The sequence below is a fragment of the Siphateles boraxobius genome, unplaced genomic scaffold, assembly GCF_051911475.1.
Source record: "Siphateles boraxobius isolate OS27281-9 unplaced genomic scaffold, OSU_SipBor_1 92, whole genome shotgun sequence".
NCBI lineage: Eukaryota > Metazoa > Chordata > Actinopteri > Cypriniformes > Leuciscidae > Siphateles > Siphateles boraxobius.
This window is the reverse complement of record NW_027509222.1, coordinates 2,149,175-2,172,773: the sequence shown is the minus strand read 5'-3', so window position 1 is coordinate 2,172,773 and position 23,599 is coordinate 2,149,175. Positions and strand designations below refer to the sequence as shown.

Here is a 23,599-nt window from a genome sequence, read left to right as displayed (position 1 = left end):
GCACCAGTTCCGAACCAGTTCTTTTTTGGTGGAAAAGGGGTATATGGCGCTAAAACATAAAGATGTATGAGTTCCGGTTCCCGTGCAACTGATACTCAAATGCCATTGGCTCATCTGCATTCGAGGGGAGGGGCTTATCGATTGGTCAATTGTGTTTGTAATTGTCTTTGCATCAAAAACATTTAGGTCTTGAAGGCCCAGTAAACGTTCCATCACTTTACCATCTGAGTTCACGTATTGTACGCAAACAGCTAATTGTTCTGTCTCCAGCCTCATCTGCCATTACAGCAAACATGCCAGATAACTTAATTTCCTTCCTGAGCTCCTCATTAACCTCTTCAGCAAAGCTCTGAATGAATTTAGTTTGAAAGACTGGAGAGAGATATGTAATTGTGAAGGAACGGATCAAACTGAGACAGTAGTTTGAATTACTGTAAGAAATTTCCTTTCTTCTCACTGCTCTCTCTTTTACTAGCCTATGTCCCCGAAATGGTGTACCTTGTCTTAATGGAAATCCTGTTATTGCAAATATGGGACGAAGGTATTAATGCCTTTCCTGGATTTCATTTACACAGGCTGAGTGCAGTTGCATGCATATATCTCCATACTCTTCTGTACTCTTAAAGCCTTGCTGGCACTGTGAACTGTGATTTTTTTTTTTCATGTTCTCTGAATGAACTGAGGGCTTTCTTTCTCTGCAGTTTGTCACCGTTGATTAAAATTTTCGACAGCAATAGCAAAATGCTAAATTTTTATCTATTGAGTACTTAAGCCAGACAAATCTGTCATACCATTTTGAGTTGAATGCTTTTATTTGAAACTTAAATTAGCTCATTGGATATTGGGCAAGCTTCACATATTTAGGGCCTGTCTCAGTCACCTCAGTCATCCTTGTCTTTTCTGGCTCTCCCTAAGTCATCTCCTGTTCTTTCAGCAGTGTCATGCTCTTCCTTTCTGGATAATCCCAAAAAAGAGATTCTGGGGGAAAATATTTTATGTTTAAGTTAATGAGTTCAGATTCAACCATATATAAATACCACAGCTGTTGTTGGGGTTATCAAGCTCATCCTCTGATTTACTTCAAACCCCAGAGCTTTTAAATGTGCTATTACTGTCATTGTTCCTCCCCCATCTCCCTTGTTCTGGCACAAATGAAACAGGCATCAAGTTAGGCTAGTATTATAATGCCCCTTTGCCTTAATGGTATTTATGCTGCCTCCACATGTTTTGTATATGTAGAGTGCTAGAGAAAGGCCAAATGGAACACCTTTGGATTTGTATGTTGTTTCCCCGAAGGCAATACTTAGAAATTGTCTCTGTTGGAGATGGATATATATGTGAAAATAAGCATCCTTTAGGTTAATTGAAATGGACCAGAAGAACCAGTCTCCCCTTTGAACAGAATGAAGCATGGGTTTGTGTGTCAACATTCTGAATCTGTAATTCCTCTTCTACTGTATTTGTTCAAAGATATGAGGCCCAAGATATGGTGGATTTAATTGTTGTCACAATTGACAGGACACAGGTAGGTAGTCGTGTCTCAAAATAATCTCCATCAATAGGGAAAGGGCACATGATACAGTCAGAGCCAAGTCCCAGTCCCAAGTCCCAGTCCCAAGATGATGACACACTGTAAAGCCTGCTAAGATGACGTGGCGAAGACAGCTCTCCTAGGAAAAGTGTAGCCTGGTTCTACAGCAAATGTCTCTAATTATACGATTCCTTGGTAACACGTTATTGAACATTCTGTTGACTATAAGTAACTTTGCAAGTACATGTCAACTAACTCTCATTAGAGTATTAAAGGTGCTCTAAGTAATGTCGGGTGACGTCACTTATTGTTGACGTTCGAAGTATTGTCAAACAAAACGAAGACCCTCCCTCCTCCTCATCCCGTCTCCTCCCCCTCCCTTCCGTGCCCATACAAGGATGCAATAATAACAGGATAACTTTAGCTTCGCGTATCCCAGTGAGCATAAACAACGGCTCCGTCGTAAACAAATTTAGTCAAAGTTGTAAATAGCCTATAAATGAACATTCGAATTCATAACAAACAGTGGGGGAAAACAATCATTCACACAAACTGTCGCCCTACTGTGAGTTTGCTTGATCATTTACAATAGAGATCGATCGCTAGCTGCTAGAAACCTATATGTTGTATTCACCAAAGTTAGCGCTGACTGCATAGTTCTGGTTAATTATATCCTTATGTTGGTTAGGCGAACATGAACGTCCTAAAAATCTATTTACCCACCTGTCATGCAAAAACAGAGCTACCTTGTTGTCGGGTTGGAAGGTCCGGAGTTCATGCCACCATTCGAAGGCTTCTCCGATGTAAATTCGGGACTTTGCGCGTTTCTTATCCTTTTCCCTCTTTGCGGTTTGTTCATCGGAACGTCGTCTCTTTGGTCGTGTGTCGGACATGTCAAACTTAAAGAGAATATTATTCAAACTTCCCTCTTCATGCTTCTCTCTCCTCCACACCCCCATTCACGTGTACGCGCACTAACCCCACCCCCAAATCCTTCTTGTCGGTTATTGGCTAGAACAGTTTATTATGTTTGTGATATTAGAGCACCTTTAATAGACTGTCTGCTTAATATCTGCTAACTTTGTATTGTGATAGTCTTCAACAGACATTCTACTGATTATAAATAACTTTGCAACTTCATGTCAATTTATTCTAACCCTACTAGTTTACTAATACTCTACTAAAACTCTAATGAGAGTTAGTTGACATGTAGGCGCAACATTATTTATAGTCAACAGAATGTTAAAGGGACCATCAAAATTAAGTGAAACCAGTTATTTTAATGTATTAAAAAAATATAGTACGACCAATTTAGTCCAGTTCCTGAATGACTGACTCTCATGAGCTAGTACTCAAAAACACATAGCTCAGCCAGTGTATAATTCTCCAACCAATCACACTTGTGAGCTAGTGAATTTATGCATTTGACAAATGCTTTTATCTAAAGTTACTTTTTAATGCACTCTAGGTGCTGAACAAGTTTCATCAGATCACTCCCTGGTAATCGAAACCATGACCTTTTAATTGCTGGTGTACTGCACTACTGTTTGGTTCTAGGGTCATGTTTTTGATTCACTAATTAGAACTGGGAGTGGTTTTTAATCCTGGTCTTAGGCATCCACCGCTCTGCACATTTCCTATAGCTGTGTCCAAATTCAGAGGCTGCATCCTTTGAAGCCTGCATTTGAGAGCCGAAAGCCTCACAGTGACGTGACATTCAAATGCGGCCTACAAATGACGACACTATGGGAACGCCACTTAGCGTAGCGCGTCTGAAGTATTAATGAAACTAATCCAATCCTATTGGCTTTGCTGATGACGTAGTGTGTGACAACGACATACACAGAAGCTACGAAGGGAAGCTGGCACACAACAGCGTTAGCTTCGCGATGAAGCAAATCACTCCCAGGCGGGAGGAGGCATGGCAAAAGGACGCATTGTCTTGTTCCCTTCTCAGTGTAAAGGGGAGGTCCAGACTATAAAATCTCATGAATGTGTGCAGAGTGGCACAGCCAGCCAGATTACATACCTCATGGATACTGTAGGTGCCCCTGAAAGGAGGGCTTTAGAGGACGTTATTCCGCTGGTTGATCGAGCCCTCACGGCCAAAGGTGAAGGCAAACTGCACACCTGATAGGCCAGGGAAATAGCTTGAACTATCCAGTTGTTGATGGTCTGTTTAGAAGCGGGAAGCTCCTTCTTGGGTGACCCGAAACACACCAGCAACTGGTCCAGCTTCCTCCACTGAGAAGACCTCTGAATATAGATATTAAGTGCTCTGACAGGGCAGAGCAAATTAAATCTCACATCTACCTTCGTCACATGAGGTGGAGGATGAAAAGCCTGCAAAACCATAGACCTCGCCACATTCGAAGGAACCTTAGGCACATAGCCCCGGTCTGAGGTGCAAGATGGCCTTAATTCCCCCGGGAGCAAACTCCAGGCACTGAGGAGATGTGGAGAGCACCTGGAGATCTCCTACTGTCTTAAGAGAGGTGATAGCGAGGAGAAAGGACACATTAAGTGTCAGGATCTTGGCGGCAGCTGACTCCAGAGGTTTGAAGGGGACCTCAACCAGCCCTTCGAGAACCACTGCCAGATACCAAGTGGGGACTCTGGTCCGAGTCGCAGGCCTCATCCTCCATGAACCACGGAAGAACCGTACGACCAGCTGATGCCTTCCCAAAGGCCATCACTTATAGGAGTGTGAAAGCCGCAATGGCACTCCAGCACTGAAGCCACCAAGCAGTTAACTGGTCTCACATCACGCTCTCTACACCAAGCGGTGAAAACATTCCACTTATACAACTTCCTGGTGGACGGAGCTCTGGAGCCAAATATGGTCTCGACCACTCCTGCTGACAGACAAGTGTAACCCAGGTTACTAGTGGGTACTGGCAGAGAAAGAATGAACTTCAAATTAAATAACTGATTAAAAGTATGAAAGATGCTGACAGAGCAAATTTAAGACTGTAAACGAATTAACGATATAAAAATAGAGAAATATAAAATATTGCAATAGCATTATCTTCCTTTGCAAAGCCTCCAATTGAGGTCGCACTTCGAGTGTCGTCATTTAAACGTCCGCTATTGCGGCACTTTTAGAGACGTAGTGCATTCTAGATCTTTCTTTTCTCCATGAACCTCTGACGCAAACGGATGCTTGTTGCTGCTCTGGGAGATTTAAAGCTCCAAATTGAGCGAGAACTGATGGTTCAGACAGAAGCAGTGTATGTTGAGAGTGACATTTTGGAACGTGTGTCATTTGGAACTTCCCTGGTTCTTCCGATGAACATGTAAATGAGTTCCTTGGCCAGGTTTTTTTTTCTTCTGTTTTTCTTTCCATGTGAGTTCTGTGATGCTCAGCTGATGAATGTGATCCACTCTGAATGTGAACGTGTCACAGGTTACACAAGCCTCTAGGTACTGGCCCCCCTCAGGAGCCAGATCCACAATTTCCACAGCTGTGGCCGAGGGTGGAATATTGAGCCTTCTGCCTATGAAAGCAGGTCCCTCCTGATGGGAATCTCCCATGGGGGGCCCCCCAGGAGTGATATTATGTCTGAAAAAAAAATACCCTGGCCAGCCACAATGGGGCTATCAGGAGTGGACTCACCCCGTCGTGATGGTCTCTCTCCAGAACTCCTGAGGCAAGAGCGATCAAGGGAAAAGCATACAGGCGCCGCCTCAGCCAAGCATGCCCTATGACATCCAACCCAAGAGGGGCTGGATGCGTGAGAGAAAACCACAGTGGACAGTGTGTCGTCTCTCGAGACGAGAAAATATCCACTTCCACTGGGCCGAACCTCTTGAATATCAACTCCACCACCTCGTGGTGAAGTCTCCATTCCCCGGGCCTCAGCCCCTGGCTCGACAGGATGTCTACCCCCTGATTCTGGTCCCCTGGGACATTGCTCTGAGAGACAACAGTTTCCCCTGGGACCACAGGGACCACAGGGAGGATCTGATGCACCAGTCTGGATAGACGGCGCGACCTCAGACCCCCCAGATAAACTCAGGTGGTTTAAATAGTACACCACTGATGTATTTTCTGTCCTCACAAGAACGTGGTGACGTTTGAGGTCCGGGAGGAAGCTCCCAAGAGTCCAGAAGACCACCAACATTTCTAAACAATTTATGTGCCAAGAAGGATTATGGTCGTACCACAGACCTCTTGTAAAGTGGCCGTCCATGACCGCGCCCCGGCCCATGAGGGATGCGTCTGTCAAAACGGTTTTCCGGCGACATGGGGAAAACCCCTTGGTTTTCAGCCACCACTGTAGAGCCCTCATGTACAGCAGGACAAAAGGTATCATGTTGGACGCAGCTGCCATGAGCCCAAACAGTCTCTGAAACTGTTTTACAGTGATGGCGCAGCCTAGCTTCATCCTGGTCACCATGGCCAGGATGGATTCAATACGTGCAGTAGACATTCGTGCCCACATCGTAGTCGAGTCTCACACCACCCCAAGAAACATAGTCCACTGGTCGGGTGTCAACACGCTCTTCTTCGTGTTGAGTCTCAACCCTAAGCTCTGAATGTGGCCAAGGACGACATCTCGATGCCGAACTGCCAATTCTCGAGATTGAGCTAAAATAAGCCAGTCGTCTATATAGTTTAGCACACAGATGTCCTGGAGCCTCAGCGGGGCCAGGGCTGTGTCCATGCACTTGGTGAAGGTGCGAGGGGAGAGTGCTAGGCCGAATGGAAGAACCCGATATTGGAACGCTTCGCCCCTGAAAGCAAACCTCAGGAACTTTCTGTGAGATGGAAGGATGGACACGTGGAAATATGTGTCTTTTAGATCTATCGTGACAAACCAGTCCTCAGATCTGATTTGGTTCACAATGATAGGAATGGTGACTATCTTGAGCCTGAATCTCCTTAGAGACCGGTCCAAGTGCCTTAGATCTAATATTGGACGCAACCCTCCATCCTTTTTCGGGACTATGAAGTACCGGCTGTATTAGAGGCTGAGCCATTCGTGGGCCAGCGTATCCCTGTTCTTTGAGAAGAATGTTGGGCAGTTAGAGTTGTCTTTTTAGGCGAAGACACCTTCTCGAAAGGGAACATTGTCCTGTAAACAGCCCCTAAATATGTTCACCTTGCTCAAAAAGTCCAGTCGACCCGGTTTGAAAACCACTGGCCTAATTACAATGCTAAGGTCATCTTTAAACATGAGTCTTTTGTCATTTTTCAGCCTGTACAGAAAATGACAGTCTGATGTTGTTGATTCTGAATATGATTCTGAAAAGGTCACACGTGTGTTTAAAGTGTATGTAGACTAATTAGAACTATAGATATTCTGCACACAGTAAAAATAATGTAGCATGCATTAACTAACTGAAAAAATGTCTCCATGTCAAAGGTGGTTCTCTGAATCTGCTCGCTGGCTGGTGCTGAATGGCCGTTCTGAGGAGGCACTGAAGCGTCTCCACTACGTAGCTAAAATCAACGGCAAGCCAGAGATGGCAGAAAAGATCACTTTAGAGGTTTCACATCAGCCTTTCATGTCTGTGTCATAATTAACACTATACTTATCAAACGTTTATGGTTGTTTTTTTAAATTATATTTATTCATGTGATGGCAAAGCTGAATTTTCAGCAGCCATTACTCCAGTCTACAGTGTCAAAAAATCCTACAGAAATAATTCTAATATGCTGGTTTGGTGCTTTTATTATTTTCTATTATTATTATTATTATTGTTATTTCAGTTGCTCAGAATTTTTTTTGGAAACCATGATACATTTTATTTTCAGGATTCTTTGATGAATATAAAGTTCAAAAGTTTGATGAATATATATATTTATTATTTATTAGAATATTTGTAACAATTTGCGTATTTACTGTCACTTTTGACACAATTGAATGCATCCTTGCTGAAGATGTTTAATTTTGTAAAAAAAAAAAAAAAATGAATCCAAACTTTTGAACAGCAGTGCATGTGCTTCATGTATGTGCTGATGTTTAGGTGCTGGAGTCACACATGCAAAAAGAGGTTCAGTCTAGTAAGAGAATTTATACTGCGCTTGATCTCCTGAGAACACCAACCATGAGGAAGATATCCATGTGCCTTATGGTCGTCTGGTAAGAATCAATTTGAACAATGTCTGTATGCAAGAAATCTGGATGGTGGTTACACCTCTTCTTTAATGTATAAATATAAATACATAAATATACATTAATTATATAAAAATCAATAATAAAAATGACTACTATTCTTCCAAACAGGTTTTCGACTAGCTTTGCATATTATGGACTGGCCATGGACCTGCAAAAGTTTGGGGTGAACATATATCTAATGCAGGTCATCTTTGGGGCGGTAGATTTTCCCGCTAAACTGGTTGCTCTTCTGATGTTGAGCTTTCTGGGCCGACGTTTGACCCAAGGCTTGTGTCTCCTTGTGTCAGCATCTATAATATTTGCCAACATTTTTGTTCCTAAAGGTAAGACAATAGCTTTATTTCTATTATGATGCCATTGACGCTACAATCATTCACCTAATGCAACGGCTAATCACCTAATGTGATGAAACGGATTTTATAAATGATAATTATAAAATTTAATAAACCCTGCTCCTGGAGGGCTATATTGCTACAGGCTTCAGTTCCAACCCTGCTCAGACATAGTTGGATGTGGTTTTCAAATAATCCTGAGCACATTAACTCTCTGGTGCTCTTTAGTCTTTTTTGACCGAAAATAATTTAGTAAAGGTTTTGGCACTTGCCTTGTGAACACACAAAAAAAATCATGAACATGATTTGAAAAGGTTAAATAGTCCTGGATCAAAATCTGAATGGTCTGGTCAAAAATTGCCAGATTAGAATAGAATGGGAGGCACATTTAATCTAGTGGAAATTTTTAGTACTGCACCCAAACAAACCTTACTGAAAGCTCAGTTTTTGAGATATCAACCTCAAATTTGGAACACAACTTGTTTAGAATTCTGGCTTTAGTTTCAGAGCAAAATATGTTTTGGAAAATATATTTCATATAAAAATGGAAAACAGTATTTTTGTACATTTTTCATAACCATAAACATAAACTTCTATAACTTTAAGTTCACTTTTTTACTTATTTAATTTCAGCAATAATATGCCAAGTGTTTTCAAAAAGAGACTAAACTAGAGAGAATTTTATCACAAGATTTATGACAGTTAAAGTTGGAAATTAAATTTATTTCACTTTCTTTACTTATTTCATTTCAGCAATCATATGCCAAGTGTTTTCAAAAATAGAACAAACTAGATACCATTTTATCATAAGATTTATGACAGTTTAAGTTGAAAATTAAATGTTCAGGTCAACGCTCAAAAAGTGGTTACAGGCAATAAATGGATTATAACTAGAGCATACATATAATTTAGGACCATAAAATATTAAATAAATAAAAAATTATAGTTTTTATTTAACAAGATTTATTTAATTGAAAAAAAAAAGAAATCTGTAATCTTTGACCGCCATGCGAGGAGCACCAGACGGTTAATTAGGTGGTCCAGTTGTGTCTGATTACTGATGTTTTATAATGGATTTTTAATCTAATGTTTCTTAATTATTAATTAAAGTTGTTATACAGGGATATCTACACTTGTCAGCCACAACATTACAAACACTGACAGCTGAAGTGAATAACATTGATTATATTGTTACAATTCTACCTGTCAAGGAGTGGAATATATTACGCAGCAAGTAAACAATCAGTTCTTGAATTGTGTTGGAAACAGGAAAAAATGGGAAAGCAAAAAGATCTGAGTTGCTTTGACAAGGACCAAATAGTGATGCTAAGACAACTGGGTCAGAGCATCTCCAAAAAGTCTTGTGGGATGTTCCCAGTATGTAGTGGTTGGAACTTAAGTTACAAAAGTTGTGCAATTAAGGACAACCGGTGAACCGGCATCAGGGTTATGGGTACCCAAGGCTCATTGATACACATGCGGTACGAAGGCTAGTCCGTCTGGTCTGATCACACAGCTAGAGTTACTGTAGCTCAGATTGCAGAAAAGCATAATGCTTCCCTTGATAGAAAGGTGTAACAACACACAGTATATAGCAGTTAGCATCAGAACTGGACCATGGACCAGTGGAAAAAGTTTGCCTGATCAGATGATTCACGTTTTCCTTTAGATCAGGTGGATGGTCACGTGTGTGTGTGGTGAAGAGATGGCAGAAAATCATGGGAAATCAATGGGAAAAAGGCAGGCCGGCGGACGCAGTGTTATGCTGTTCAGCTGGGAATCCTTGGGTCCTGACATTCAAGTGGATGTTACTTTGACACATACATTTCCTTCATTGCAATGGTGTTCCCTGATGGCAGAGCCTCTTTCAGCAGACTAATGCACCCTGCCACACTTTTTACTTTTTTTCTTGTTTTCTTTTCTTTTACAGGGACCATGCGAGGCACGGTTTTCATGCCAGAGTGTAGTTTGTTGTAGTTTTAAAAACATAAGTGTGTTAAGTGTAGTTTCCATTCTGCTGCTAACTCGGCAAAAAGTGTTTAGGAATGGATTGAGGAACATGACAAAGAATTAAAGGTGTTGCCTTTGCCTCCAAATTCCCCAGATCTCAATCTGATTGAGGATCTATGGGATGTGCTGGACTAACAAATCTGATCCATAAAGGGCTCACTTCACAACTTGCAAGAGTTAAAGGATCTGCTGCTAATGTCTTGGTGCCAGAGACCACAAAGCGCCTTCAGAGGTCTTGTAGAGTCCATGCCTCGACACATCAGAGCTGTTATGGAAGCACGTATTAAGCAGGTGCTTTTAATGTTGTGGCTAATCAGGGCAAAAGACAAATTCAGCCTTATACTATTTAGTACTGAAATTTATCAGAGGTGTAACTGGTTGTTGAGTACCTTTGAATGTACAGTACATATGTTGTCTGTTCTGCTTTAGCACCCGATTCACTAAAAATATTAAGCTGATCAGGCAATGGCGCAAAAATGGCCCCAAAAATCTATGCTGAATCCATGCAAATGACAACACAAGCTACAATATCACACACAGGTGTGTCTAATCTTAATAATTCTGCTGACTGCTAATGAAGCTGTTTCTCATTGCAGAAATGCAGTTCACAAGGACAGCGCTTGCCGTTCTTGGGAAGGGCTTCACGTCATCGTCCTTTACTTGTGTCTACCTATTTACTGGAGAGCTTTACCCTACTGTCATCAGGTCAGAATAAACATAAACTATAGAATCTGTCTGAAGCATCCAAATGTTTTAGTTTTATTTAAACCATTAAGCTATTATGAAACTATGTACAATATAGTACCATGAAATCTTACACCATAATACCATTGTATATGAATATATTCATTCAGTATCATGGTATTGTTATCTTATACCATCACTGTAAATTGGACTGTACAGAAACATAGTCCTAAATATAAGTGCCACAGTATAGTAAAATCTTTTCGGTTACAAATATTACCTTGTTTCCCCGAGAAGCATGTGTCTAAACGTGACAACAATATTGGCTGGTGACAGTCTATGCCGTCACTACCGGTGTGACCAGAGTATAAGAGGGGTGCCTGTTGTACACGTCAACAACTTCTTTCGTCTGAAGGAGACATGGGCAGGCATACCCGAAACATGGCAACAAGACTCAGTGTCTCGTTCCCCTTCTCAAGGAACCAGGGTTACATTTGTAACTGAAACAGTCCCTTTTAAATGAGAAAACTTTGACACTTTGGGGAACAACGCTAAAGACTGCTTACCAATGAGGCTCAAAAAAGAGCCTGACAACTCAATACTGCTATCCAGGGGTGCGTTTTCCGTACAACAACATAACTCGCTGCTATACTACCATAGTACGACTGTTTCCTGAAACCGTATTGTCGCAAACTGGTCGTTCAACCACGCTGGTTAATTATTTCACACAGGTGGTGGAGTAATAACTACTTTTAATGAATCTCTTTGAGATCATTTAATGCTAGATGTTTTGCTATAAATTACAGACATGGCATCTGAGGACTATTGCTCATTTTTCTCAGTTATTTAGCTTTATTTACAGATTCAATCATAGGCTCATTCTTACGTAGTAGAGCACGTTCACACATACGCACTCTTCAAAAACGGTGCTTTAAATCTCTTGACAAACTAAAAGACGTGAATGACATTTGTATGTATCCTAAATAAAAGATATAGATTGTATTGAATGTCAGCTTGCTTATTTTGCTCAAGATCAGGATTTATTGAGTCCACATGTCATGCAAACAAGAAACTCTGCTTCTAACCACAGGTGGAGATCTGTCGCTCAAACACACTTTGCGATGCTGTTTGCGAATGTTCATTAGAATTATGGTTTCGAGAAGCACTGACTCGTTGAACTATGCTGATAATGACGGAGCCTGCGACCATATGGCTAACGATGCTTTTGGGAAACGCACCCCAAGCAAAGCTCTGGGGGCAGAGGCCTCAGCTGGATGACTCTTTAAAGCGAGAGGAAGCCTAGCAACACTCACCTTCAAGACATTTACCAGGGAGGTTTAAAAAAGATCCTACAACTCCGTCCACCACCTCCACAGGCTTCAGCATAACGACCCTCTATAGCGTGAGGAAGCCAAACTACGCTCTACGCTAAGGTCTGCCAATAAAGGAGGCTCACAAAAGATCCTGACAACCCAATACTGCTATCCAGGCAGAGCTCTGGGGTCGGAGGCTTCAGCAGGAGGACTTTCTAGAGCGAGAGGAGGCCTAACAACACTCCAATGAATAAATAAATTAAGAATTGTGCATACACTTCAATATACATTAACTTATGTAATGAATAGAACTTTATTATTGTATAGTGGTACTAAAAGGAGAACATAAACACTGCTCAGGTACAACTGAGCTGAATGAGAGAAAGCAAGATATGGACAAAAAAATTATACAAAAATCACAAGTCCCCAGTCACGTATTTGCCAGGCTCTCTTACCTCCACCACTCAGCAATCCCTCTCACCGGAGTACTAACCACACACACCTGTCACCAATCACTCTCCTCGTCAGCACCGCTTAAAAGCACACACACCAGTTCACTCACTGTCTGGCCTTGAACTAGGAAAGACTCTCTATGATCTCTCAATTCCTCGATTCCTGTTCTGCGACCACGATTGATATCCTTTTGTATTTTCCTCATGTTTGTGGATTATTACCTGTGATACTTACCTGCTCCAGGGCAGCTTCACTGAGGGTCCGTTTACACGACCCCATTTAAAGGGGTTTTCTAACTTTAGTTAGTGTGTAATGTTGCTGTTTGAGCATAAACAACATCTGCAAAGTTACAGCGCTCAAAGTTCAAAGCAAAGGGAGATATTTGCTTTTAAAAAATTCAATTTCTAAGGACTACAGCAAACAGCCGGTTTTGGACTACATGACATTCCATGGGATATACTGACGTCAGCAAATCCCATTATTTACATAAACCCCTCTTCCGAGAATACTTAATAAGCGGGGGCGAGGCCATTTTATATTGCTGTTTTGGAGAGGAGTTGTCGCAATGCCGTCGAAACGCTGCTGTTATTTTCATCTGGATTGCAGGTCCACTTTGTTCAGCCTTCCTAGGGACGAGGGAGTTAGGGATCAATGGTTAAAATTTATTTTTAACTCGGTCCCTCATAATTATTACCCAAATCTTGCTCTCTGTGCTGCACTCAAGCTCTCTCAATCTTCCACAATCTTCGCGAGTTCAATGCAGGATTCGCACAACGGCTTGTTCTGAAAGATGGATCCGTTCCAACTTTAAAAACAGAAGCTTTTGTTTACGGGCCACAACCTGTAAGTATGATTTATTTTTCGTCGATGTGTTTTCCTGTAATAGTTCGTATTGTTAATTGTACGTTGTAGCAAGGAAGTAAACAAACGACAACGCTGTTTGGCTCTGCTGGTTTGTTAAATGCTCATTCATACTTAACGTTATCCGACAAACACCTAACGTTACAAACTTTTTTTTTTATCTCAACAGCGAACTTGGAATTAGTGTATATTATTCTTTGATTAGAGCTTTTATGTTTATCTACATGCTTGTTTATCCACAGGAATGCTAAACATGGTTCTCAGTAACGATCACTATAGATCCGCAGTCTTGACTCAAAAAAATCCCTTTGAGGACTGTAGTATAATTTGTTAGAACGAAAAAGTAATGAGAGAACAACAAAAAACAAACCTTTCTGAAACGTCGTTTAACAGCCGTTCTTGAACAGGTTCTGCTCGATCATCTTCACTAACTTTTCCCCGGGTCCGATTGGTTTTATTGACGCCATTGTTTATAATACACCAAAGCACAAAGTACCCGTAAAGGTAAGAGGCGTGACGTTTCCGGAAAACGTGCACTAGACGGTTTGCGAATCACAACACACTGCGCCAGCTAACCAATCTGAGCCCATTGCTTAGTTTTGAGGACAGGACAGTGAATATTACCAACAGTACACCTGTAACATGCCAGAATTAGCCAAGGGCTAGTTTTCATCTGTAGTCCTGTTGGCCAGTTGAGTTGTACAGTGGCACAGTAGGGAAAGCTTAAACCCTTATAAACAATGGACAACTATAAAAATACAATTGTAGTAGTACAGCTGTGTTTGTCCACTACAGAGTAGCTGCAGCAGAGGAACGATATGAAAGTGTTAAAACTCAGTAAAATTTGTTCTGAAAAACAGCATAGTTATATGCACAGGCAACAACAACAAAGCATGTTGTAAAGGTGTAAAAGCAGCAATCTAAGTAGAATGCACTGTCAGTAAAGTAGGTTAAAACATTTAGATGCAGATTAAGATGATAAGCGTTAACATTATTAACAAGGTCATAAAAACGTCCCATTACAGTTTACATCAAAATACCGAAAAAGACATAGATTCACAACTGAAACACAAGATGGCAGCAGCAGGGCTTCAGTGCTGACAGGTCTGATTACTAATGAGACCATGTTTTAGATGAGAACGAAAGTGGCTATATGTGTTGATGTCTCTGATTGTTACTGGAATGGTGTTTGATTCCTGAGAAGCCCTCACAGAGAAGGCGGACTGACTAAAAGCACTTCTAAGTGGAATAATACAGTCACCTCTGGACATTCCTCTAGTGTTTCTATGTGCGGTTGTTCTGAGATTGACAAAATCACTAGGGGGTGGTGGGGCCGTCCTGTGTAAGATTTTGTGAACTTAATTAGATTTTCCCAACTTAGAATATTGTATTTTAATAAAATGGCGCAGTGATGAAAATGCTTTGGTTTCTTATCGAGTACTCTTCAAGTGTCTGTTTGTATAGCCTAAAGACTGTAGGGGTTTCAGAGAGGTGGAGTTAGACTGGGACCAGCTCGTTAAACAGTAGGTAAAATGAGATGCAATCATTGAGTGCATGAAAGTTTTGGCAGCTTGAAAAGACATTGAATTTCTAATAAATCAGAAATTAGCTAGATTCAATTTAACTTTTTTATTTTATCAATGAAATGGCAATTAGCTGACTGGTTAATGGTTAGGCCGAAATCCAAATTGTAGTGTGTGAAGATGAAGAGCTATTGTTTAAGTGGTCTTTGATGTGATTAGATATCCTTTTCTCAAGGACCTTAGACATTTCAGGTAAAATACTTATAGGTCTGTATTTAGCAACTGATTGTGGGTTTCCTGATTTCAAAATAGGGGATACAGTGGCTGTTTTCCATGTGTTTGGAAACTCTGCTTGACATGGATTGATTAATAATTTTTTTGATGGGACTAACTAGTGCTAAACTGACATTTTTGAGCATTGTAAAAACAAGACTAGGTTCTGTTGATGGGGTTTTACACACCTCAACATTTACAGGTGGGAAGCTCTGGGCAATGGCTGTAACCGAATCAACAAAATACTGATTAAATGTCGCAGCTACTTCAGCTGGGTTTCTAAAATGGGTTTCATCCACCGTTAGTTCAACCGGTTTTGTTTATTTTCTTGCCCCATTAAGTTTTTTTTTACCCTTTGCCTCGCTGACTATGGTCAGAAACAAAGTTGGCCCTAGACTTTCTCAACATGGCTGTTACTGTGTTCTTAGCATGGCAAAATTATGTTTATCATGAGACAGATTTGTTTTAATAGCCCTTTTTAGAGTAAGGTCACGCTCTTTCATTTTTTTCAGCATGTTTGCATTAATCCATGGAAGGCTACTTCTTTTTTTTCCTGTGTGTAAGCCAACAAGTGATTACTTTAATAATACACTGTAGTTTACTTGAAAGTGTCCTGCTTCCCTCATATACATCTTTTCCAGTTAACAAAGAAATACAATTAGAATTATTCACTGTGTTTTTGAAATGTTCTTGGTCTTTATGTATTCTAAATGATTCCTGCTCTTTAACAGTAGAGACACCAAATCTCTTTTTTGATAATTTTCTTGCCACAAGTATTAAATTGTAGTCCGATAGTCCTATGATCATGTTGAGGTATTTTGTGATTCTTTCTGGTCTGTTGCTTAATATGAAGTCAATCTGGGTTTTGGAGGACTGTGTTACTCTCGTTGGGCCTTTAGTTACATGTGTGAGGTCAAAGCAATCTGTTATTTGTTTGAGCTTTTATCTGGCTGATCTATCTTCCCAATTTACATTGAAATCCCCCATTATTATTATCAAAATTGCAATTTGTCAGCATATTTTGTAACTTTTCATAGAAATCCGTATTTGAGCTGGGTGGGTGGTAAATTACAATGAGGCTAAAACACATTTGTGGTGATAAAATAATTTTTAGCCCAATACATTCACACTGAATGCTGTTCTTTATATACACCATAACTCCTTTAGCTTTCACTCAGTCACGTCTATAGATTTGATAGCCTGGTAACATGATTGCAGCTGGTGTTTAATTAGCGTGAAACCAGGTTTCAGACATGCAAAGATAATATAGATTTGATTTTGTTAAAATATACTGAATTTGACCAGATTTAGATACAAGGCTTCATATATTGAGGTGCCCCCCAAATAATCCATTTGGTTTTAATTTGGAGCGTTTTGTTGTTCGGTTGGAAAGGTGCGATTGAATAAAGTTGGCGGCCAAGACGTGTCTCCCAAATGTTTTTTTGCTTGGTTTGTCAGTAGATCGGTCACAGAGGGTAGCTTTGTATTACCGTTAAAATAGTAGTGTCGGTATAGCTAAAGATACTTGTGAGCAGCACATATGTGAAGAGCGTTGCAGCTACACCTGTCACACCTGGTGCCGCCATGTTTCTCCAATTTCAACCATTACCAAACATCGTCGGCAAGTTTTACCATTCTCTTTTCTGGTCCACATCACCCAACCACTAAACATTTCCTGATTATTTTGATAATTTAATTTCGTATTTTGGGTGTAATGTAATTGCTGGTGGTGATTGTGTTGTTGAATATAATATACGTGCAAATTTTTTTGCATGTACAAAATGTATTTTCCTTCATGTACATTGTTGGGTTAACCAAAGAGATTAACGTTCAGCTTTTAATGACACCTAAGATAGTATTAAGCCTTTCCGTCCTTACTCTGATATATAACTTAGAGGTGCCTTGTGTAATGTCCGCCAAAAAATCAATTCATACTCCACATTCCATACCCAATGGGGGCAGTCTACCTCCAGAAAGTGAGTTGGTCTACTCTAGAGTAACAAACAGTCTAAAATAGTCTCTATGCTCCGCCCCTACCTTCACAACGACCCTAGAGCCAACACATCAGGTTCAAGTACGCCCACAAGCCGTGTGAGTTATTTGTGTATTGCAGTTTGGCTGGTGTTGCCCGCATACCGCCTCCCATGGCCGAAACTGGTATTATGACATCTGTCGGGCCGTGGCTAGTAATTTAGCATGCTAATTCAGGTTGATATCTCTGCTGCACTATAACTTGTCATTTTTTTAATTACATCATCGCCCTTATTTCTTCTCATTCTTTTGATGCGTGTAGCTCATTTTTTGGATATTTTTACCTCAATTCTTACACATGGCACCTTTAAGCCTAAATAGGGGAAGCAGTTATATATAAATAATATATCATCAAAAGCTGACCAACAGTTAGAGCTGTTACACATTCTGCAAAAATGTTTTTAGATAAAAACTGAAAGAGTTGTCAGAAGCTTAGTGATGGTGATGTTGAATTTGTGGGAACATGGTTTAGTTCGTTTATACCCTACCTTTAGCTTTTTAACTCCTGGCGACTGCATTTAGGCTTCAGATTTGATAAAAGTTGTGTTCATCTGTGATCATTATCTTGATAGACGAAACTTGCAAGTATCATCACAAAGCTTGTTTTTAGCGATAATCCTATTGTGTTTTTGTCGAGGGAACCAGTGTGATGGGAACTACTGGTTGGCTACAACAACGTGACGTCATGTCTGCACCTCTTGCATGTTTAGTCCAGAGGCTATTTTTTTTTTTTTTTTGATGAAAGGATACAGATATTAACAGTAAGAAATGAGGGGGGCATACAGACATCATCACAAGTGGATATAAGAATTACACCAATTAACACAATTTAACATTGTCATCATAAAAAATGAAAGGTTCCTTACAACAGACTCAAGGATGATGCATGTTTTCGAAGCCTTTCTGTTCAAAGGTTTTGACATTTTCTTAAAGGAAGGAAAACGGGACTTTATATCAGAGGAGAACATTCTAAACTTTAGATTACAGTGAATGTTTCTGGCTTTGAAAGACAAAGTAATTATGCAGTATTATCAAGATCAACATCATTAGAATGAAAATTGGACAAAAAAATATAAATGAAGTAATTTGTGTCTATAGGCATATGTGCGTTCGGCTCGGGTTTACTGTAGTAAAAGAATGCGTATGTGCGCATGTGTCTTTCTTTACAAAGTGACATCGCCAACTACTTGTCTGGCATGAATAATACAGCGTTATTAGTTATGTTTTGATAACATTGTCATCTGTACAAACAAAAATCATTTCCTTTATCACATTGGTGTCGTATAAACACCCTGAGGTGTGTGTCCTGTCAGCCAGCATCATTATCAGCATATCAGTCATTATTCATCATATCATTCCCTATCGTCGACTGTTCGCTGCTATTCACCCGTTTACTGTGTCTGCTGTGTGCCCACAATAAACTGTTTGTCTGGATTTACTTAATACCCTCTCAGTGCATTTACTGACAAAGTGAATATAGCATATTTTCTTAGCGATAGATGCTATTAACACTAAGTGCAAATAGGGATATATTCTATTTACACTATGTAAAATAGCAGCATTTTCTTTGCAACAAGTGTAAATAGTTAAATGCACCTCAGTATTTTAGTACATTATAAAACGGTATGCAATAATAACATATTGAGTGTAAATTATTATATTGATTAAATAAATGCCACCTTATTAGGACAATAAAGCCCTCCCTACACCTTACCCTACCCGATAAACACTTTATTGTCAAATAACCGGTAGGCAATTTAATTCCACTTTTCACATATTTTCTTCATATTTATTGAAAAGAAATGCATTTCCAATCTGATATGCGATGGGAAAAGGACACAGAACGAGTTCGGCAAAAGGCAGATTTGAATTCTGGTTCAAACTCGTGTCAGAAGTATCTTCTACGTTCCTTAATCCCTACGCCACTATGGAAGCATATGGGTAAAAAATGGTCAATTTGAAATGTAATATGCAATATGATAATGCAATGTTTCGGCTCAGAATGCATTTTCAATTTGCACTTTGAATTTTGCTACATTCATTGCGGGACATTTAATGAAAATGCAATCGCAAGTGTCCTAACTGTGAGTGTAAATGCAATTAAGAAAAATAACATTGAAATGATCATTTTGCTACAGTTTTTGCTTGAACATGTTAAAATATCTAATCATTTCTGTAAAACATTTTAATTTTAATTTTGCAACTTACAAAGCATTAAAGTATGTACTATTTAATTTACATGCTAAAACTAGTGTATGAAATGGCAAATGTAAATGATATAATTGATTTTTCAAATTATATAATTGATTTACATTGATTACATTGCACGAATGTAATGGAAAATGTAAATTCAAATACAGAAATGCATTGACATTTCACATATTGCAGTGTCATTTTGCATCTTAAATGTCAAATTGAATATTGCTACTCATATGCTTCCATACACCTAGCCTGACGTCGTCATACTCAGATTCTAGTCAGAATGTGAGTCTGAAACTGCTCCATTGGGCTGTGATTAATGGGGTGTGTGTCAACCGAACTAGGAAATAAAAGGCCTCTGCACTCAATCGGATAGACCTAGAACCAATCAGAGCAACGGAGTAAGTGACGTATGTTGAGCGATAGATTAAAGTTGATAGATTAAACTTTTTCCGAATCCCATAGGGATGGCAGGACGGCCAAGAAACCTCTTTCCCATCGACAAATGCCTTGATCGCGGTTCTCTGTTCCTCTTCTAAAATTAATGCGCTGTCTATATCTTCTATAACACACGCGATAGCGGAATATACAACTCAATTCTCCAGCGGCAGCCATGAATTCAACCAGAGAATGTCTAATATGGGGAGAACTGTCACTCTCAGTAAACTTCCGGGTTCTGAACTGGTTGCAGTTCCACTCTGGCTCCATATGAGGGCGCTCACAGGACGAGTGCAGAATGAATGGAGGTCAATGGAGATATACCCCTAAAAATCCACTTTTCTCAGGATATAATTTTTTGGCTAGTAATTTGAATGTTGTATTCGAAAGGAGATGGAAAGAAATTACTCATTGCTGGGTGTTAGATTTTTTAGAGTCAGTCATTTGTTTTAAAAAGTCTTTTAAAAGTCAGATACTGCTTTACGGCAATCCTTCAGTCACTTTGGTTCTTTCGCGCTCTGCACTTTCTTTTCATCGACAACTCTGCTGACACAGGTAAATACACGCGCTAGAAGAGTTTTTGTTTTGTTGTTTTAAAAGACCACGGCGAAAATACACACACATTCTGGTCCCGCTTCGGATGCCACGATGCCATCAAGCGGTATCTCTGGTCGTGATCAGTCCTTCACTGACCAATCAGCGTTCATTAGCCGAATGCTAGCGTGTAATGGACAACAACAACTCAACCTGTAAGAAATCGAAAGGACATAAGTACTCGTTCATTCAACGTTCGACCTATAACCCATGTTGAACTTGGAAAACCTACAATCAAATCTGAGATTTCTCAACGGCAATCGGGTGAAAGAGACAAATTTAGCCGTCTAGCTCCATAGACTCCCATTCATTTTGCACTCATGGGCGATCGCCCCCAGTGGAACTCTGGTGGAACTACAACCAAAATTCGGTACAATAGGGCTTAATAGGGAGTGGCCAGGCTCTCCGTTTACGGGCTTTGATTCAACCCAAGCGCTCTGATGACGTGGATGGTTACGTTACCGTTGCTCTGCTCACATAGATATTATGTCTATAGTTTCTCATCTGTCCATCATCGTATAAAGCCCGTCCTGACAATTTGATTGGTCCGAACAATTTTTGCTCCTCAACGGATCGAGTCCAGACCAAACTTCCCGACCTAAAAATTTTGTGGGCGGGGTTCGGGCTGGCATCCAGGCTTCCATACACCACTGCCACTGATAAATTACAGGCTTTTTTTGTACTTTTGTCTAGCCCAAGCAGACATTGCTGGGTGGAGTTAGTGTAAATAGTTCTACCAACAAGGAGGACTATTTGCACTTGGTGTAAGTTGAGTGACCAACCACCCAAGCTCATGCATGTTTGTTCCACAGGCAGACTGGCATGGGCTTTGTCTCCACTATGTCCAGAATAGGATCCATGGCCGCTCCTGCAGTCCTGATCTTGGATGAGATTGTGCCGGCTCTGCCTAGCATTATATACGGGGGATCCGCTGTAATTGCTGGTTTAATAGCCTTTTTGCTTCCAGAAACCCTCAACATTCCTCTGCCTGATACCATCGAGGATGTAGAGGAGAAATGGTAATGTCAGCTGGTCACATGATCAGTCTCGATAATAAACCAGATCACGTGATTACTAAAGTATCGGTTTCATGACTTCGTATAACACTGTGCTGTACATTTCACTCATACAGGGAGAAGAAAAAGCGAAGTTTTCAGGAACAGACACAGAGTGAATCTCTGGCCTTGCAGGACATCAAACAAGATGGAGGAAAATATGAAGAGAACAAGTCTCACCTCCATCCACTGTCAGAGAATCCAGTTCAAATAAAGGAATAGTTATTACACACGGAGACAAACATTCAGAGACTGTTGATGTTGACTGTCTCAATCTAGGCCAATAAAACTGGACTACAGCTTTTTTTTTTCTTAAAGGAAAATGACAATGGATTTCTGATTGCAAGCCGCTGATTGCTTTAAAGTGATGTATACATTACATAATGCACTCATTGTTATTCTCCAAAAATGCATAGGTAATTTATGCAATTCTAGCAGTATATTGCGTGAGAAACAGACTGAAATTTAAGTCAGTGTTCACCTGATAATCTTTAATTGTTTTCTTTCTTTTTCCCTTTCATGACATTGATGAAAAATCATGGGAAGTTGAAGTTAATGCATAATTGCAGGGATTGATTTTGTTCAGATTTTTAAAGCTAAGTGAGAAGTCTTATGTTATTATACAGTAAAGCAATTATGCTCAGTAATACCTTCTGGATGATTGTTTAAAATGTGAGGAAGGATCTGCAGTCATTTAATTATGTGAAACCTATGATGCAGAATGATTCTGCTTTTATTGTAATAACTAAATGTTGGTTTACAATAAAGCTCAGTTCATTAGCTAATACATTATTATGAACTAAAATTGAGCAACACTTTTTTACAGCATTTAATACTGTGGGTTAGTGCTAATTTATAGATTGTTTTTATTAATTTATGCTCATTCATAATACATTAACTAGTATTATACTATGAGGCTGTTGAATGCTTGAATCTGATTGGTTGACGAACATTCTAAGATGTGCAATTATTTAAAGTAGTTCCAGGCAGGTCTTGACCGCATTACAGTTCCATATATCACTACGCCAAATGATTTCAGTTATTTCAAAAGTTCTTACAGCCCTCAGCTGCAAAATAACTAAAACCCACAACAACACTGACCAAGCAAATAAATAGTAAACAATGGGATAAAAACAACAAATTATTTCCATGTTTTTTTTTTACAACAAAATTAAGTTTTTATTATGTATGTATGGAAAGCTCTCTCTCTCTCTCTCTCTCTCTCTATCTCTCTCTCTCTGTCTGTCTCTCTCTCTCTCTCTCTCTCTCTCTCTCTGTCTCTGTCTCTCTCTCTCTCTCTCTCCCTCTCTCTCCTCTCTCTCTCTCTCTCTCTATCTCTCTCTCTCTCTCTCTCTCTCTCTCCTTAAGCCTTAAATTACAACTCATTTATCTCCAGTGTTCTGTTAAGTAGGCCTAAATATTGTTAATAGATTTACAAGAAATATGAATATTCTTGAATCAGTCTTTACTTTGAATCAGTGCAACTGTGATGGGTGAAAGAGACAAAGTGATAGCCAATGTTGTTTCTTCTCTTTACGATCTTAAACACTATTATCAGTGTAACAGATATGGGTGATGTTGAACATCAAGGTTTTTATGTTGTTCATATTTCTATGTGGTGTTTTTTATATGATTTAACACAAATTATGTGTAAATTCATAGGTCAACACCATTGCTGAGTATTTTCTCCTTAAAACTGCAGTGAACCAAAGACAGCCTTAAAAACACGGTTTGAAATCGCTGGTGTTTCTGACGTCACAAACTACCTTGTTACCAATCAGATCAACGTGTGATCGTCAACGAGTGGATCTCTGAGCTGAGTGAGTGAGTGGAGGCGGGGCTATTTTAAGGCATGAAGAAAGGGAAAAAAATAAATATGTAATTGAGGTAATCAGAGTTTTAAGGGATGAAATTATTGGCTTTAAATAAGGTTTGTCTTCCAAATGGGTTACAATGATTTAGACTAAAGGACTAAAACCAGGTAGTTATTTTAAGAATCAAAATTTTACAGTTAATTTAATTATAATGATTTAGAAATTAAAATAAACACTACCTTATTTTTAAACACTATTTAGCCTATTTTTAAGCCAAGAAAACGTACACAAAATGCACAGTGTGTATAAGGTACAATTGTTAAAGTGATTATTACAGTGTTGACTGTTGTTTCTCTGTAAATA

At 39.7% G+C, this 23,599-nt stretch overlaps 1 protein-coding gene across 2 annotated transcripts in view; it reads left to right on the top strand.

The window, feature by feature from the left end:
* The window catches only part of oatx (organic anion transporter X), a 47,322-nt gene extending 24,816 nt beyond the window's left edge, over positions 1-22,506 (top strand). The window contains exons 5-10 of one of the 2 annotated variants that reach the window (XM_077224811.1): positions 6,901-7,024; positions 7,505-7,620; positions 7,765-7,979; positions 10,595-10,703; positions 21,180-21,386; positions 21,500-22,506. In XM_077224811.1, coding sequence (XP_077080926.1) covers positions 6,901-7,024; positions 7,505-7,620; positions 7,765-7,979; positions 10,595-10,703; positions 21,180-21,386; positions 21,500-21,644 — 916 coding nt within the window. In that variant the 3' untranslated portion in view covers positions 21,645-22,506. Of the gene's footprint in view, positions 1-6,900; positions 7,025-7,504; positions 7,621-7,764; positions 7,980-10,594; positions 10,704-21,179; positions 21,414-21,499 lie in introns of both variants that reach the window. The other variant, XM_077224812.1, reaches the window with a different exon arrangement.
* Positions 22,507-23,599: the final 1,093 nt, after the last annotated feature.